This window comes from Planococcus citri, chromosome 2 (genome assembly GCF_950023065.1).
Source record: "Planococcus citri chromosome 2, ihPlaCitr1.1, whole genome shotgun sequence".
In the NCBI taxonomy this organism is placed as follows: domain Eukaryota; kingdom Metazoa; phylum Arthropoda; class Insecta; order Hemiptera; family Pseudococcidae; genus Planococcus; species Planococcus citri.
The window spans coordinates 29,010,444-29,028,136 of record NC_088678.1 but is presented as its reverse complement, the minus strand read 5'-3'; the positions used below and the strand labels follow the sequence as shown (position 1 = coordinate 29,028,136).

At 35.3% G+C, this 17,693-nt stretch overlaps 1 protein-coding gene across 6 annotated transcripts in view; it reads right to left on the bottom strand.

Annotated features, from left to right (window-relative positions):
* Nucleotides 1-17,693, bottom strand: part of LOC135835348 (eye-specific diacylglycerol kinase-like) — a 700,104-nt gene that overhangs the window by 120,911 nt on the left and 561,500 nt on the right. For all 6 annotated transcript variants that reach the window (XM_065349562.1, XM_065349560.1, XM_065349557.1 and 3 more), the window contains exon 3: nt 13,928-14,081. In XM_065349562.1, coding sequence (XP_065205634.1) covers nt 13,928-14,081 — 154 coding nt within the window. The remainder of the gene's footprint in view (nt 1-13,927; nt 14,082-17,693) is intronic.

Sequence of the window (17,693 nt, the reverse complement as noted above, 5' to 3'; positions counted from 1 at the left end):
TTACACCTCTTCTCCCTTAACTGGCTTACTCTGGAATCGAATCTTTTCGCAATTCGCAGCTACGTTAACGTGACCTTATGAAAAAGTAGGACTAATTAGTGAAAATTCGCATAATTAATGACGACGTCGTCGTCGCGTCGACAACGGGGACAATATAGGTAGTTATGCATTTAACATACCAAAAGAAGGGAGGAGATGGGAGGAAGAGAAGGGTGTCTAATTACAGCATTTTGTAAACGTGGGTCGAGTATGGAGATAGCTTCCGATGAACAGAACAGAGTGTTAGGGGCTCGTATAGCCTCTCTCAGAGTCAGATAAATTGCATAACCGGATGGTGCACGCGTATGTGTCGTTTGCAGCAGGCTGACTCAACAGAGGTTGAGGTTTGCACACGAATCCTTCTCGTCCCGCCAACCTAACAGCATTCGGGTTATTTTTCACTGCGCGAAAATACTATACTCGTAGTACGTTGTTTTGGAAAATATCAGCCCCTTCCCCCTCCAGCCGTTTTTTCTAATCGGCCAACTTGTACACGAGGGGGGGGGGTCCCACACGCACCTGACGTTCGCGTCAAAGTTGACAACTTTACGTTTATCACGCGGCCCAATTCGTTATCTCGTTGCTGTGTACAAGTTTATAAATTTTCTCATCTTTTTATGCACTGTTTCCTCTTTCACTCTTACTCGCGCTTTGCCGAGCAATATTATGCTGGTAGATGACGATTACCTGGTGGAAAGAGAACGTGGAAATCGTCCATGTTGTAGAACTTTTTGTAATACGAAATGCGAACACGCTTTACGTGGCAATTTCTTTGTTTTTGACTACAGACTACTTCACTTTTGAACCGTTTCGTGTTCGAGTATCACTTTACAAGTACATACCTAGGTATATATGACACGTGAAGGAATGTTTTGAGAAGATATTTGAGTTTTTAAGTACGAAACATCGTATAGTACGAGTAGTTTACTAAAGACGAAACTCTGGCGAATGGAAGTGTGAGTCAATAAAGCGCTCAGTTTTATGTTTTATTTTTCACAAAGCGATTTTGAGAGGTTTTGTAATTTCTTTGAACTATAGGGGAGAGGGAGGAGAAAAATAACCATCTCTGACACACATTTATACCTAAACTCACTATAAAGCAAAAAATCCGTGATACTGCGGTATACCTATCTGTGTCTAGATCATTATTAAGTAAGTAATTTTTTCCACCATCACTCTTTCATCAAACAGAAAGGATCGCAAAAAAATTTTCTCACTAAAGGGATTTTTTAGCCGAAATGTGCTCAGCAGAGATATCCCCAAAAAGAAAATGTGCATATTCGAAGAGGATTTTTTTGGTATGATTTATCGGCACGACAGAAAAAAGGCGTTTTCACGACGAAAAAAGGGCATTTAAACGCTAAAAAAAATATTGCACGGGAAAAAGACCATTTCACGACGAAAAAAGTTTTTGAACGACAGTTAATGAATTTGAACGACGATATAAGATATTTTCCGACAGAATAATTCAATGCACGTTTATATAATACATTTTTATCGATCAAATAATTGTGCGCTGGCAAAAACATGAAATAATGGATGACATAAACAAGCGAGGTCCGGGGGACCTGGCAAGAGAGTTCCCCAGATTTGATAAAAATGTCCTCTTTTTTCTAAAATTTTCTATATGTATATTTAACCAAAGTGATTAATTTTTGCTATTTCTCTGTTCTGTTTTACACTACACTGAAATGAATTATGAAATAAATCCAAGTCCAAAATCGTCAATAAGATTTTTTTCAAAATTAAAAATCCAAATATTCAAAAATCCGAAAGCAAAAATTGAAAAATCAATATTCAATTCGGACAAGAGTTTTTTGGTTATAGGGTACACTAGTTTTATTAAAATATCGGATTAAATAAATTTGACATACACAAAGCATTAATAATAAATTTTAAGTACCTAGGTACCTAGTAGGTAGTGATAATAAAAAATAAAAAATAGAATTCTTAAATCAGTCTCGGATTTGGTATTAAAATAATAATCGCTGATTGGTCAAGTGTTGACATTCCATTTTCATATACATTCATAGTAGAAATATTTGGCCATGTTTATATTAGTCTCTAAAATATTCGAAATTAATTTCGATTTTTGATAATGCAATTGTTGGCGTTGGCAGTACTGGGAGTAATCTCAGCTTCGATGCGATACTTACCTGGCTGTTCTTCTTATCCGGGTGCTCTCCTGTTTACTACCTCGTTGATTTAGTTTATAGACGCGACTTCGATGATATTCTTGATTGATGATATTTTTATACTTTTATAACGAATATATTTCCGTTTATTTCTCGATGTGTTTATTATTATTCGAATATACGATTAGTCCTACATGGTAGACAGAAGCGTAGGTTTTGATTCGTTGCTTGTTTTTTAACATTTCGGTAGTGATTGTGTACTTGTGTAAACTTCATTCGGACAAGATGGAGGCTATAATAAATCCTATAGTGGATCGTATCAAAGCTGAGCTGGAAAGTTTTATGCGATCGACAATCAGTGTTCCTGTGAGCAGCTCAGTAAGTAATCAGATTTCTAATCCGATTTCGAATGCGAATCCGATTTCGTTAGTGGGCAATTTGCCAAACTACTTTTTCATGCCGCCACCACCACCACCTCCGGTGACATCTGCTGTTCCGGTGACTTCGGCAGTTCCGATATCAGTATCAATTACATCCAGCGCATCTGATATGCCGCGACTTACGGTGACAACGTTTAGTAAACCTGCTGGTCGTTATGTGACAGCTCATAAATTGGTGAATTTACATACCACTGCTGCAAATGTGGTTTCGAGTAGCACCACATCCGCATCTTTAAGGCAACCTATCATGTCAACGGGTGCCTCCGCAGTACCGATGCCACCACCGGTGGGAAATATTGGATGTGCTCCGCTAACCTTCAATTCTATGTTCCCGAATATCGATTATAAGCTGACGGAGAAAAGTAGCTACCGAAATTGGCGGCAGATGCTGTTTGACGAATTAAGAGTACGCAGACTTAATGATATTGTGGATGCTTCAGTTCCGCGACCGAATACAAGATTCGATGACTCCATTCGGAAAGCGACTACTCGTTTACTCATAGTAGGTCGCCTTGACGAACACCACCAGCGTTTAGTCGAAAACATCAGGGAACCGGCCGAAATCATAAAATGGTTGGATAATGAGAAACTGCCAATATCGGAGAACTTACGAGAAGCTCTCTTTCAGAAAATCACGAACTTACGTTTTGAACCGTTTATTGACGAGCCGTCGAAGTTTACCAGGCAATTGGAGGATTTATTCGAACGAAGTAAAGAAGCAGGCATGGTGTGGACGGACGATTTCAAAAAGAGTATGCTGTTACATAAAATAAAGAAGGCGCGCAGCGACATATCGATGTCCAACCGAACGAGTAAAACCAACTACCAGATGATCAAAAAATGGCTATGTGACGAAGAGGCGACTGAGAAGGAGCTCAAGGCAGTAACCTCAACGGCGGCTTCAACAGGGGTTCATTTTGCCTCTGCCAATTCTTCGAACTCGAATGGAAGAGGAAGAAATTTACGAAACAATCGACGTGGCGATAGACGTGAACAAAACAACGATCGACGTGGGGAGCGACGTGAACAATACGATGATCGAGATCGACGTGGCGATAGACGTGAGCAATTCGACGATCGACGTGGCGAGAGACGTGAACGTGAAGACAATCGACGTGGTTCCTATCAGCGCAATTACGACTCGAGAGATTCCTATCAGAACCGTAACTCATCCGAAGGCAACCATTATGGAAGGTGTCGAAAATGTAACATGAGAGGTCATGCGATGAAAGACTGCAAGACGAATGGGTCTTATTGCTACTGCTGCAGAAAAGTAACCGATCATATTGCGAAGAACTGCCCCGAGCGTAAATCCGATGAAAAGTCTGGTAAATCTGGGTCCGGTCAAGGGAAAGGCGATAGCGGTGGAAAATCTATGATGGTCCGAGGCGATAGAAATTTCGAATTAAATTCGAAGTATTATTATCCTGACGACTGCCTTAACTCGGCGGGTAAGTGTTTCATGACAGCAGTACTGTCAGTCAATTTTATAATCGACTCTGGGGCAAGTTATCATTTGACAAATGAGCGGCGAATTCTCTCCAAGGTAAGAAAGTTGAGTAAACCAGCGGTAATAGATTGCGCTAAGAAAGGACAGGAGTCTGTTCTGAGTATAGAGGAGTTAGGTGAGTTTCATACTTACACTGTTTTAGGTAAGCCAATTACTTTTACAAATGTCTTATATTCTTCAGAAGTTTCTGAAAATCTGCTGAGTTTACGGCAGCTGGTACAACAAGGTGCGACATTTGATGGAAGTTCGCTATATTTTTATATCAGAGATGGAAATTCTGGTGACATAATTATTAGAGCTCAGTTTCAATCTCCGTTCTGGGTCAGTGATCTGCGTGTTCGTAATCCAAATGAAGTGGCTATGTTAGCTAATGCTGATGGAGGAGGTCCAAGTCCAACGCTTCCCACGATTCGTGAAAACTTGGGTCTTCTATGGCATACGAGATTGGCGCACGCTTCGCTAGGTTATCTTGAACTATATAAATCGAAGATGGCGATTTTGAAAAATGTAACTTTTGGTAAGGATATTATGGATTGTCAACCTTGTGCGTTAGCTAAGGTTCACAGGAACCCTTCGAAGAAGAAACGTCAGCGGAGTAAGATAGCTTTACAACGAGTTCATTCTGACGTGATGGGCCCTATAACACCTCTATCATTCCCAGGTAAACGTAGGTATGTGATAACATTTATAGATGATTTCTCGAGGTTCGCAATGGTATTTGTGATGTGTTATAAAAGTGATGCAGCTGACTGCTTTAGAAAGTACTTAGATGAGATGCGTAGAATGTTGGGAAAAGATGTTAAGGTACAGTACTTACGTACGGACGGAGGTACCGAATATTCAGGTGAGATGGGAAGGTTATTGAAACAGGAGAAGATTGAGATAGAGGTAGCTGAACCGGATACCCCAACTCATAATGGTGTTGCAGAAAGAATCAATCGGACTTTGCGCGAAAAGACAACAGCGATGCTGAGCGATTCGGGAATCCCAATGTCCTTGTGGGACCATGCTATATCTCAGGCTGTTTATATCTACAATCGAACTCCTCACAAATCGAACGGTTTTAAGACACCTTATGAAGTATTTTGTGGTGAAACTCCTGATTTATCGTTTATACGCCGGTTTGGTTGTCTGGCCATTCCGAAGAAAACTAGAGAGGATTATGAGAAATTTGATGAAAGAGGTATTAGAGGTGTAGTTTTGAACAATACTAGAAGTGGTTATCGAATTTTGTTACCTTCGAGGAAAATTATAGAACGTAAAGATGTTGAGTTTATTGAAAATATTACGTATAGAGATTTATTGAAAAGTAAAGATGTTGTTTTCGATTTTAGTTCAGACGAAACTGAAACTGATATTAACTGGCACGACACGGTAGAACGAGAAACTACCAACGAAGAGGTAAGTGTAGAAGTACCCAGCAAGACTTCTGGTGAATTGAATGTTGTCCCAAGTACTAGTGGTCAAAACGATGACTCTGATGAATTTGACATTGAGAACGTCGAAGAAACTGTGATTTTTGATGACTCGTCTAACGATACGTTTTTAGCTTTTGATCGTGTTACAGCATTACGTGCATGCTTACTCGAAGATGAAAAGGATCCAATGACTTACGCTGAAGCTTTAGACCGTACTGATCGTGAGTATTGGATAAAAGCCATGGAAGATGAAATGGCGTCTTTAGAAAGAAATGATGCGTGGGATTTAGTTGTACCGCCCAAAGGGGTGAATATCTTAGATTCTAGATGGGTATTTTGTAGGAAAACTAACGAGAATGATTCTTCAATACGATATAAGGCATGTTTGGTTATACGTGGATTCAAAGATAGAGAAGTGTACGATATAGGAGATGTGTACTCTCCGGTGGCTAGTAAACACACAGTTAGGGTAATTCTTGCGCTTGCAAATAAAGAAGGTTGGTCGATTATTCAATTAGATGTTATTACTGCCTTTCTTAATGGCAGATTGAAAACTACGGTATATATGCATCCGCCTGAAGGAATGGAAGTTGATGAAGGCCTGGTTTGTGCTTTAAAATGTGCTTTGTATGGGCTCAAGATTAGTCCGTTAACTTGGTTTCGTAGGTTCGATGAAGCAGCCAAGAAAATGCAGTTTACCAATCATCCAAATGAGCCATGCGTGTATATCTGGCGAAGGAAACATTTGGTGGTAATTTTAGTACTTTATGTAGACGATTTCCTAATCACAGGTAATTGTAAAGATAAGATTGTTGAGACGATTAGACGTTTAAAAGAGGAATTTCAAGTAAAAGAGTTAGGTTCTCCTAAAAAGTTTCTTGGTTTGGAAATTGCTAGATCGGAAGAATATCAAACGTTGACTTTGACTCAAACTAGTTTTATTAATTGTGTGTTGAAACGCTTTAACGCGTTGAATTTGCCAGCTGTTCATACTCCAGCTTTAACTCGAAATTGTGAAAAGAAAAGTAAGTCAGAGAAGAAAACACCGGAATGGAATCCTGGTAAGCCTACGCCTGGCAAGTCTTTGTTTAGGGAAATTACTGGCTCGTTATTACATCTAGCCAACGGTACTAGACCAGATATTATGTTCGCTACGAATGTGCTATGTCAACATCAAAGTAATCCTCAGCCCGAAGACTGGGAACGTGCTCAGAGAATTCTTCAGTATCTGAAAGGAACGGCAGAGCTAGGGCTAACTTATAGAGGGGTGATTAAGAAAGAAGGTGTATTTGTAGATGCGTACACCGATGCGTCGTTAGGGACTGGAGAAGAAGGTTGCTCTATTACAGGCTATTTTGTGCGAGCGTACGGTGATCCGGTTGTTTGGCGTACGAGAAAACAGTCGGTACCAGCGGGTTCCTCAGCTGAAGCGGAATATTTCGCTCTATCCATGTGTTCGAAGGATGCTGTCATTACGGTAGATTTATTAGAACGTTTAACGAAGAATAGACATGGACCAGCTCTCATTCATAGTGATTGTCAGCCTGCTCTCGCTATCGCTAAAACAACTGGAGCTCCCAAGCTCAGGCATATAGCTAAACTCAATTATCACATAGTTAGAGATTTTGTCAAGGGTAACAAGATTATTTTGAGATTCGTTAAGTCGGAAGATCAGCCGGCTGATGCCCTCACGAAAGCTCTTGCCTCAGGTCGATTTCAAGAACATTGCAGCTGTCTGCTCAATATGTAACATAATTTTTGTATTTCAGGCCATTATTAATTCGAAGACGATAGTTCCATTAGTTCCTATGTTTACGATGTACGTTATTGATCTCCGCCTCTCCGCTAAGATTAAAGGGGTGTGTTGGCGTTGGCAGTACTGGGAGTAATCTCAGCTTCGATGCGATACTTACCTGGCTGTTCTTCTTATCCGGGTGCTCTCCTGTTTACTACCTCGTTGATTTAGTTTATAGACGCGACTTCGATGATATTCTTGATTGATGATATTTTTATACTTTTATAACGAATATATTTCCGTTTATTTCTCGATGTGTTTATTATTATTCGAATATACGATTAGTCCTACAGCAATCTTTGGGAATTAATTGATAATTTCCAAAAAAGAGTATACATGGTTTTATTGAAATGAAGTCGGATCAATTTCTTTTAGATTTAAACATTCAAATTTATAAAAGCATTGATACGTATGTAAACAAATTACAAATTGAATTCTAAATCAGTCTCGGATTTGACATTGGTACTCCAGATAGCGCTATAGTATCGAAGTGTTGAAAAACTGAAAACCTGAAAACCTGATCGTAGCACGTCAACAAAAAAACAGTTCATCAACTCTACAAGTAGTAAGTACTTTTTTTTGCTTTTTTGGGCAACAAGAGGAGATGGAAGTAATTTGGAGGATCAAAAATTTCACAAGAGAGTTTTTAAACGCACTTTTGGACAATTTTAATGAAAAGTAAGATTATTATGGCAAAAAACCAAGATTTTTTGATAATTATGTAGATTCGATGCGATCTTTTTGGTTAGTTTCACCAAAAAAGCAAAACATGTTCACAATTTTTGCAACAAAAAAAGCTATGTAGGGGACTCTGCCATAAGACGGCACAATTTTTTCGAAAGCCTGGTACTCCGAAAGTATCCAACCAAAATGGACGAAAATTTGATGGAAGGAGAAACGTAAAACTTTTGGTTTCTAACTCTTGTCTCAATCAAATGAATTGTAAGTAAGGTCAAATGCGCCGTGAGCGCAAATTCATTCCTAAGACAGTGCAAATCCAATTTTAAAATAAAACTGTAACTATATCGTTTGAATTTGATTGAAATCATCATGTTGAATGCATTAGGATCCTTAATTTACCCCATTTTATTTGATTAAAGGCGCGGTTAGAGTTTTTTCATTGAATTTGGCTGACAATCCCGCTTTTTTCAATCTTTTCTCAATTATACATTTTTATGAAATATTTTGAACAGAAACGTGTAACATTAGGCACACTATACACTACTACATGATTCACCAAAATCTACCCGTTTTTGTTGATGAAAAGCTCCTGATTTTGCGGCTGTGCTATCATAGGACTGGTTATACGAATTCAAATTTTAGTCAATTTCAAATGAACATAAACACTAATGAAAAAACTGAGTAGCGCATTAAAAAGTAGATGAGATTTCGCACATGATAAGATACTTTCAGTCACTTTGAGTAATGAAACCAATTTGGAAGAGCTTCCGGCAAAAAATTGCAACAATCGAATTTTTAAGCAAAAAAACAAAAATACGTTCTCAAGAACGCAAGGTAATTGTTCAAGCGGATACGAACTACTTTGTAAAGTCAAAGATGTGGAGCACAAAGACAGCTGGTGCAGTTGGTTTTTACATCAGCTCTGCCAGATGCCAGAAATTTGAATTGCGCCTTTCATAATTTTTAGCAATTTTTGCAAGAAATAAAATTTTTTTGGCAAGAAAAACTTTTTTGAATTCAATTTAAAAAAAAGGAGTTTTTTGAAAAAAATGAAGGACTTAATATTTGTAAGATTTACATGTTTATTATTACCAAAAAAAATATCACAAAATGAGTGTATTTTTCTGAAAACATTTTTTCAGCAGGGAATCATTTATTTTTTCGAGCAATAATTTTTTTGGCAGTAAAGATTTTACTAGGACGTGGATTACATTTCTTTCATCGTTAAATGAAATCGAATTCTCATTCGTATTACCTAAATGGCCATGCTGAACCATCGTTAACACTTTATTGCTGAAATGCCCTATTTTGTCGTTCGAATGTCCTGTCGATGTCGTTCGAATCACTTTTTCTGTCGTGCCAATATTTTTTTTTCACTTCAACTTCGCAACTCACAGGTGAACATTCTGAATCGGTAAACTCTGATTGAGCTGAACTTTTTGGCTTACTAAAGGAGCATGTCACTTATGTTAGATTACAGAATCAAATTTTGGTCTATCAAAATATTGATAGCCAAAATTACATAGATGATTTTCAGAGTGAAAAGTGAACAAACAAGCCATCAGCTATTCGCTGATTGCAAGAGAGTTTTTGCATTTACCTTTTGCTTATTGGGAAAACTAATGCTCTATGCTTTTGAATATTTCTTCAACAAATCTTGATGGTATAATCAATATAATCTCATCTCAGACATTTACCATCAACTTGAGAATTGATTTTTCTGAATTTACCGTTTCAATTCTTATGCCTATAGATTCTTAGATGCCAGATTTTCACAAAATTTCCGACGACTTTTTTTATATCAATATTATCCACGATAAAATTTTGAATTGAATTCGGAATTTAGAAACAAACATAAACATAGCCAATTATTTTTGCATATTGCTTGGCATTTTAAAAATCTACTCGCTGATTGGCTTATACGTATAGCTGAAATACTACTCACTGATTGGATAATGTATTATTGATGAAAGTACGACGACGACGACGACGACGAAATGAAAAAGTGGTTACAATAGAGTTTTTCGACTCTAAAATGACAGAAATTTTAAAATCGGTATCTACGAGCAGAAATCGACCCACCGAATCGATTGCTGGCGCCTCCAGCAAAAGTTGACGTTTCCCCAGAAATTTCGAATCGTCGTCAGAACACGTTACAATCAGTTTCGGTTGCTGAAAATTTCATCTCGCATAAATTCGACATTTGAACCGATTCTGAGGACAAGTGAATCACAAAAATTCAAGTTGACACGTTGAAAAGTGTATTTTTTACAAGTTGAAAATCTCAAAATAATTCCATAATTGCTTATTTTTGCATGAAATTACTCAAAACTTCCTCTACCTTACTAGTTTATTTCCCCTCGATTTCAATCACTTTTGAAATGATTCTCAAGCGTACTGAAAAGTGGAATCATCTGCAAAAATACATGGCACGCAATTTTAGATTTTTTTTTTAAATTTCAATTTTTAAATTGGTAAAAAATAAGTAGGTACACATTTTCAAATCGTCACTTAAAATTTATTATTTACCTGACATAATCGATTCGGAATGTCGAACTTGTGACAGGATTGAATTTTTAGCAGCCGAAGTTGATTGCAACACCTTGTGGAGCGATTTGAAACTACTGAAGAAAATTCAACTTCTGCTGGGGGCTCTAGATGGACTCGAAAATGGTGGCAATTTACACCGATTTTTGGATTTTCATCTTTGTACCTACTTACTCTTTTCTTTTTTTTTTTTTTTTGTAAAAAATTGAGGAATAGAATTTTAGCAGCCATTATCAAAAATTATCCAAAAACATGAAAAATCGATTTCGGCAGCTCAAAGTTTGATTCTGAGGTCTGAGTGACATGCTCTTTCAGTGAGCTAAATTTCAGCTCAATCGAAGTTTATTGGTTATGGTTGTATTTGTACAGGTATTAGTATATCAATCACCTTTGGAATATGACCCTGATATATTCCATGATGAGGTAAGCTATTTTTCAGAATTATTTTGATTTGATGATCATTTTAGCTCCAGACTTACCTACAGTAAGTCCTCAAACAGAAGGACATTTTCGAAAAAATTGTTGGTTTTTTCACTCTTGCCCCCACCCAAAATCTGGTTTAAGAAGAATGGTGTACTTCCAACAATTAGTAATGTAGGTACATTTATTTGAGATTTGGCGACGACCCAAGTCATTTCCATCAAAATCAAACACCACATTTTTAGGGTTGTACTGTGTGGTGAAAAATTTGTAAATCATCTTTATCTGAGTAAATTCGTGTTTTGGAAATTTTATCTTCTCGATTATTTCGTATTTATAATGCCAAAACAAGACAGGTACATCATTCTGAAACTGAGAATGCATATATTTCGAAAAGCAAGGGTGTCAATTTTTTGGTCATTATTGCCACATTTACCTACGCAAAACGAAAGATATCCTTTAGATGTACTAATTGTATTGCCATAGTTGATACGAAATATTTAATAAGAAAAAATTTTCAAAATCGAATTCATTTCTTTCAAAAAATGACGACAACACTGTTGTTTTTTTGCAACAAAACGTGAACCATATTTTCATACTCTCTAATGCAATAAAAATATTATCAAATGTACACAATCATACGTAGATATTGTTATACCATCATAAGCCAATAATAGCGTTACTAAATCTGAGAACAGATTAAATTCACATTCTTCATCTCCTACGAGTACGATGCAAATATGAATAAAAGCAAACTAGAATGCTGAAGTTGATATTATATAGTAGATTGAGGAATTCAAACACAAAATACGCTGGTGTTTCCCACAAAATTCCGCATAATATTACCTAACATACGTCTTATGTATATGTATTATACTTCAATTGGAATGTAATTCAGAGAATTTTTTCAGAACAAATATGAAAACTTTGAAGCTTATGTTCCAAGTACTAAATGTACCTTCAACCGTGATGTTCACAGTGCCACATACGTGCGATATACCCAGGTTAACACTTTTATACCCTAGTGGCCACGAATCGCATATAGATATATCATTTAAAGCGGAATGGAAAAGTATAGCTATGGTGATTTAGAATATCAATTAGATATATATTTACTACAGCAAAATTTTCATTTGCAAGTATTCCAAGGAAAATAGTAAATGTATATCTGAGGGATATTAAATTAAATGGATAAATTTTGACCAAATTCTAATATCTATGGTACATTTTTTTCTGCTTTAAATTGACTCTTAAAATTGAATGTCTGAGAAATATACTATGGATGTATCAATATCACCAGTAATTTAGAATTCCAACTTGAGAAAAAGTGTATATCTATTCTTCATTCATTAGCTATTATGAATAACCCATTTCAAAAATAGCAATTTACCCAAAAGGATTCGAAAAATATGCTATAAATCGCCTATAGACATCTGTTAATATCTATAGGCGATCTATTAGACATTGTTCAATGGTTTTGGAAAACGGTTATTTTCAAAATTTGAATTTACCTAATAGATTTTGTTCAATATCTATAGGCGATTTATTAGACATCCTTCAAATCGTTTTAGAGAAACGTTATGTTTTAAATTTGAATTTATCATCATCGTCAGTAATAGAGTTGAGTGTGCACAGTGATGGTGTCTTTTTGTGTGCAGTGGAATCAATTTGATTCTTATTTGATTTGTAATTAAAGTAATTTTATTCGCGATTGATTTTAATTAAATATGTGAAGTGCAAACTCACGATCGAGAGTGATTTTAATTAAATAAGCTATGTGAAAATCAAACAAAGTGCTCAACAGGGGAAAACTATTGCCAAAAATGTCAGTGCCTTTAACACCATATTGCCTCTTTCTAATGGTACTAAATTTTTTGAAATCTGCAAGTCTTTTTTGTGAAAATTACGATTTTACAAGTAAAAAAGTTTTTGTGATTATTGTCTCAACTTTATACTTTTCGCACACCAGAATTTTTGAACCACTGCGACAACCATATTATTTCAAGGTGCAAAATTATAGAAAATTTTATCCTCTTTCCAATGGCACTAAAATTTCAAGATCCACAAAAGTTTTCTTGGAGAAAATCACGATTTTACATAAAAGCTGAAAAATGTACAGTGGGATTCATTGTTAGGTACCTACAAATATCTACCATTCTCTGTTCGTATACAACATCTTCATAGCACTTGTGTATAGCTACATTGGAATGTCTGTGCGTGATTCATAAAATATAGAAAAGAATCGCGTATAGCCAGCTTGGAATATCTATGGGCGATTCATATAATCTCAAAGGAATCGCTAAAATACGTTCATTTCATATATACATACGCCATTTGGGAAAGCTACTCATCAGTTATCCATAGTATATTTTAAAGCGCATAAAATAATGATTGACAAATAGCGAATAGATATCTATGACTTCTACAAGAAATAATTTCCAGACATTCAAAAGGCAGTAAAATAGATCTATTATTTGGAAATTTGTATATCCTACAACGATGTATGAGACATGTATTAGCTTGAAATGGTGCAAAAACGCTATTAATTTGATGGTTTTTTAGCGATTAAAGATATTCCACAGCCTTTTGAATGTCTGGAAATTATATCTCAAAGACATCTATGGGCTATTCGTGGCCGCTAGGGTAGTGTATCTAATATCGTATAAAAGTAGATAGAAGAGCAAAAAAAAAAAAAAAAATAGAAATTGTCAAAAGTGGTGCTCATTTTTAAGTCCTTGAAACAATAAAAACATTTTTAGGTAAGGAGCTTTTCGGAGAGCCACTTATATTTTTTTTCTAAAATTTTAAATGCTTTTTTCTTCTACACAAATCATCAAATTTTGAAAGTTGTTGCACGAGAAATTGATTCAAACTAGTTAAAAATTCGAATACAAAACTAGCAGAATTTCAACGAACACGAATATAGGTATGGCATAACTTACCATACAATCTTGCTCGCCGGCATAACAAAAATCCCCCGAAACGGAGGTAGGAACCCAAAGATGCTCTCCATTCACAGCTTGATCGGTCCAGTCTGGAGTTGATCTAATGGATCTGGTAACAGTTTCGCCGATTGTATCAGGATGTGTTCCTCGTCTGTAAGACAAAATTTACCAAAGCAAATGATAAATACGGTTGATGACAGTTAATACTCAATTAGACACTTCGGAAACTGTGTCATCGTTGAAATCCACGTCAAAAGTAATTTTTGGTGGTGAATTTTTCCCAACGGAAATAAATTCAACCATGAAACGAACCAAAAAAAAAGTAATATTTCATTAATTATATAGCTTATTTTCTCTCACCTTCGGGTAAGTATTTTTTTATTTTTTTTTCAATATTTTTAGTTTGAGTATGATAAGCGACGCAAACGATGATTACTAATCCTTGATACCGAAATTATACAACTACGAAAGTATAAACTGAGTTTCCAATTCGACAGGTACACAGTTATAATATAATTAACACCAGACCATGTCCTTCGCCAGTTCGGTCTTTAATTCAATCTACCAATTACATCGTCTCTCGTTTATTCGAAGTATACGTTTCCGGTTTGTTTTAACCGTAGAATGATATACTTTCATCACTGTCCTGAGCCTTAAATTCATCCAGACATCTCGCAAAAAAACGATCAGTCATATTTTTAATTTCGCAGTCATAATTAAAGTTGAAATTAGAGTCAATTTTCACGCCACAAAAAGTGGTTAATTTTTCTCTCGAATTCACTCGCGATGAAAATTTAAAAAATCGTCTTATAGGTAGTAGTACATCGTCTCGACACTTTTCATTTCGGTTTACAGAAGCTCGTGTTTTTAACCCTTCTGAAGGTTCTCTAGGTACCCGGTTTGGGGAAACAAATCGCTTTAAAGAGAGTTAACATGGTATTCTGCCTCATTGACCAAATCAAAAAAAAACGTTGAGCTTTCGAAGGAAAATAATTTTAGAAAATAAAAATTTTGAAAATGCTCAAATCCTTAATTTACAACAAAACAAATGAAAATACGTTAGATAAATTTTTCAAAAATAATTCAACAACATGTGAGTGAAAAAGGTTTGTCAAAAGCACTTTTTGAAAATATTTTTAAAAAATTAATAAGGAAAAAAAATGATGATAACGATAGTAAGAAAGATCATCTTGAATTTCCCAAGTCGGGCAAAAATAAAAACTTGAAATGCCTTTGGCTAAAAAATTTAAAAAATCAATAATTTTTCAAAAATATTTTCAAAAAGTGCTCTTGACTAATATTTTTTACTTATGTTGTTTGCTAAAATTTTTATAAAAAATTTCCAATTTAAATTAATTTGTTTTGTTGGAAATCTTGGATTTGAGTCTTTTCAATATTTTCGCTTTCCAAAATGATTCTTCTTCGAAAGCTCAACTTGAACTTTTTTGTAATTCGGTCAATTGGGCAGGGTACCGACCCTACTACAGTCTTCAAAGCAATTTTTTTCCCCCCACTTGGGCACTCAGAGAACCTCCAAAGAGTTAAATTCGAACGTGCTATATCTATGCATGTAGTTTTCTTTTCATTACACACCGCTCTCTACACTTCCTCCGGGCACCGACAAAAAGCTCTCGAAATCTTTGAAATTACCTCCATAGATGAGACACGACCCAACGACGACGACGTTACGTAATGAAGTCATAAATAAACGTGTAAACATAAGACGAGAAAATGCAACGAGCGAACGTAAAGTCTAGCTAGGTATCAAAGTAACAAAGAAGCTGCGCATTTTATTACTTTCATCCTCATCGTCAAACTGTGTTTATACGAGTATGTAGTAGCGAGCATATAGTATAGAAAACGTTAAACTTTGTTCTCGATTATTATCCTAATTAGCCGCAATTTTGTCATTATGAACACGCGAAATTCGAGTACGTTTCGCTTCTTCGCGTTTCTCTGTGTGTGGTAAATACTTCGTTTTAACCTTTTACAACCCTATACTCGTACACGCGATTCGCTTATATACGAGTATGTGAAAGGTGACATTACAATGAACACTGACAGCAGTGACAGTGCTAGTCAAGAATGAGAATTGTTTTTGCAAATAGGGTATATAATTAATTAGGTAGCTTTACGATGTTTTGGAATCAGAATTTAAAAAGTTCATTTCAGTTACCTACTGAAAATGTCAACTCGATTATTTTTGTAGTACCTACTGAATGTAAGTTAAAGAAAGTCATACAAGTATCACTCAAATTCAAATCAATGAAAACTGATTCAATTATTTAAATATTTGGATAAGAACCAAAAAGTCATTGGAAAATAATTTAAATGGACATTTCACTATTTTTTTCTGAGTATTCAAAAATTTCTACAAAACTTTTTAAAGTATTTTTTATAGAATTTTGTTCTCAAAACTGAACACAATTTTCAAGATTTTTGAAAAAGGTATCATACGACCTATTGAAATGAAGTAAAATTCCAGGAAAAAAACAACAATACCTGCCTACCTACCAAAACTTCTTTTGAGCAGTTATGAAGAATTTTGAGCACAAAATTGGGTCATTATTTTCGGGGTTTTTGAAAAAATGCCAAGTAATCCACAAAGCTTATTGACCGATTCAATTTGGTTGATTTAAAGCCATCAGCTATTACTGATTGCAAGAGAGTTCTTATTTTTGCTTTTTGCTTAAATCAATGCTTTAATCCTTAAACACCCAAGCAAATCCTGAGATGTTATGAATAAATGTTTTCAATTTCCTGAATAAGATAATCACAAGTACCACTTTTACTCACAGTCGTTTTGATGAAATGCTACTCTCTGTTTGGCTATTTATTTAAAAAAAGGGAAAAAATGAGAATAAAAAGTGATTACAACTTTGGAAACAAATAAATGAGTAGATAGGTAAGTACAAGTACATAAATATTAAAACGCTTCAGAAAATACAGACAAACTTCATGTGACCCATCCCATGTCACTTTTTCAAAAATACTGAAAATCACGACCGAATTTTGAGCTTAAAATTCTTCAAAAATGATCAAAATACATTTTCATCGAGACATTTCAGGGTCTGGCGACATTTTAACTCATTTTAATCATGGCATTTTTTCAAAACCCCTAAAAATCGTACAGGTAATAACTCATTATTTTGAAGTCAAAATTATTCAAAAATGCTCATTTTATGTAAAAAAACATTTTTATCGAAATATTTTAATTTTTCACTAAATTTTATCACATTTTCGTAGGTCATATCGCACTTTTTCAAAAATCCTAATATGACCCAATTTTGGGCCGGAGATTCTTAAAAAATGTTCAAAAGCATTTTAATCAAAATAGAATAGCCGAAGAGTTTGAATTTCTCACAAAATTTTAGGTACTTAAGTAAGTAACTTTTTAATGATTTTACAATGGGTTATTTTTTACTCGAAATTAATGGGAGCGGGGAATATAGCAGACACTTTGAAATTCAACTGTGCCGTATTACGCAAGCAATTTTTGCAAATTTTGGTTTAATGCACGTGGTTCGAACACTGATATGATTTTTTTGGCCTACGATTTAATGATGTCTGTGTGTAATCATTTTGGAGATAACTTTGGGCAAAAAACCACACTGGGAGGGCTAAATTATCAGAATTTTAAAAAACAATATTATTTCATTCACAAACAATTCTTTTACCGATTCACTTTTTTTTTAGTTCTAAATAACCAAACCTGAGTAGGTCCAAAATTTTAGAAAATTATGACAATTTGCCAAATTCGAAA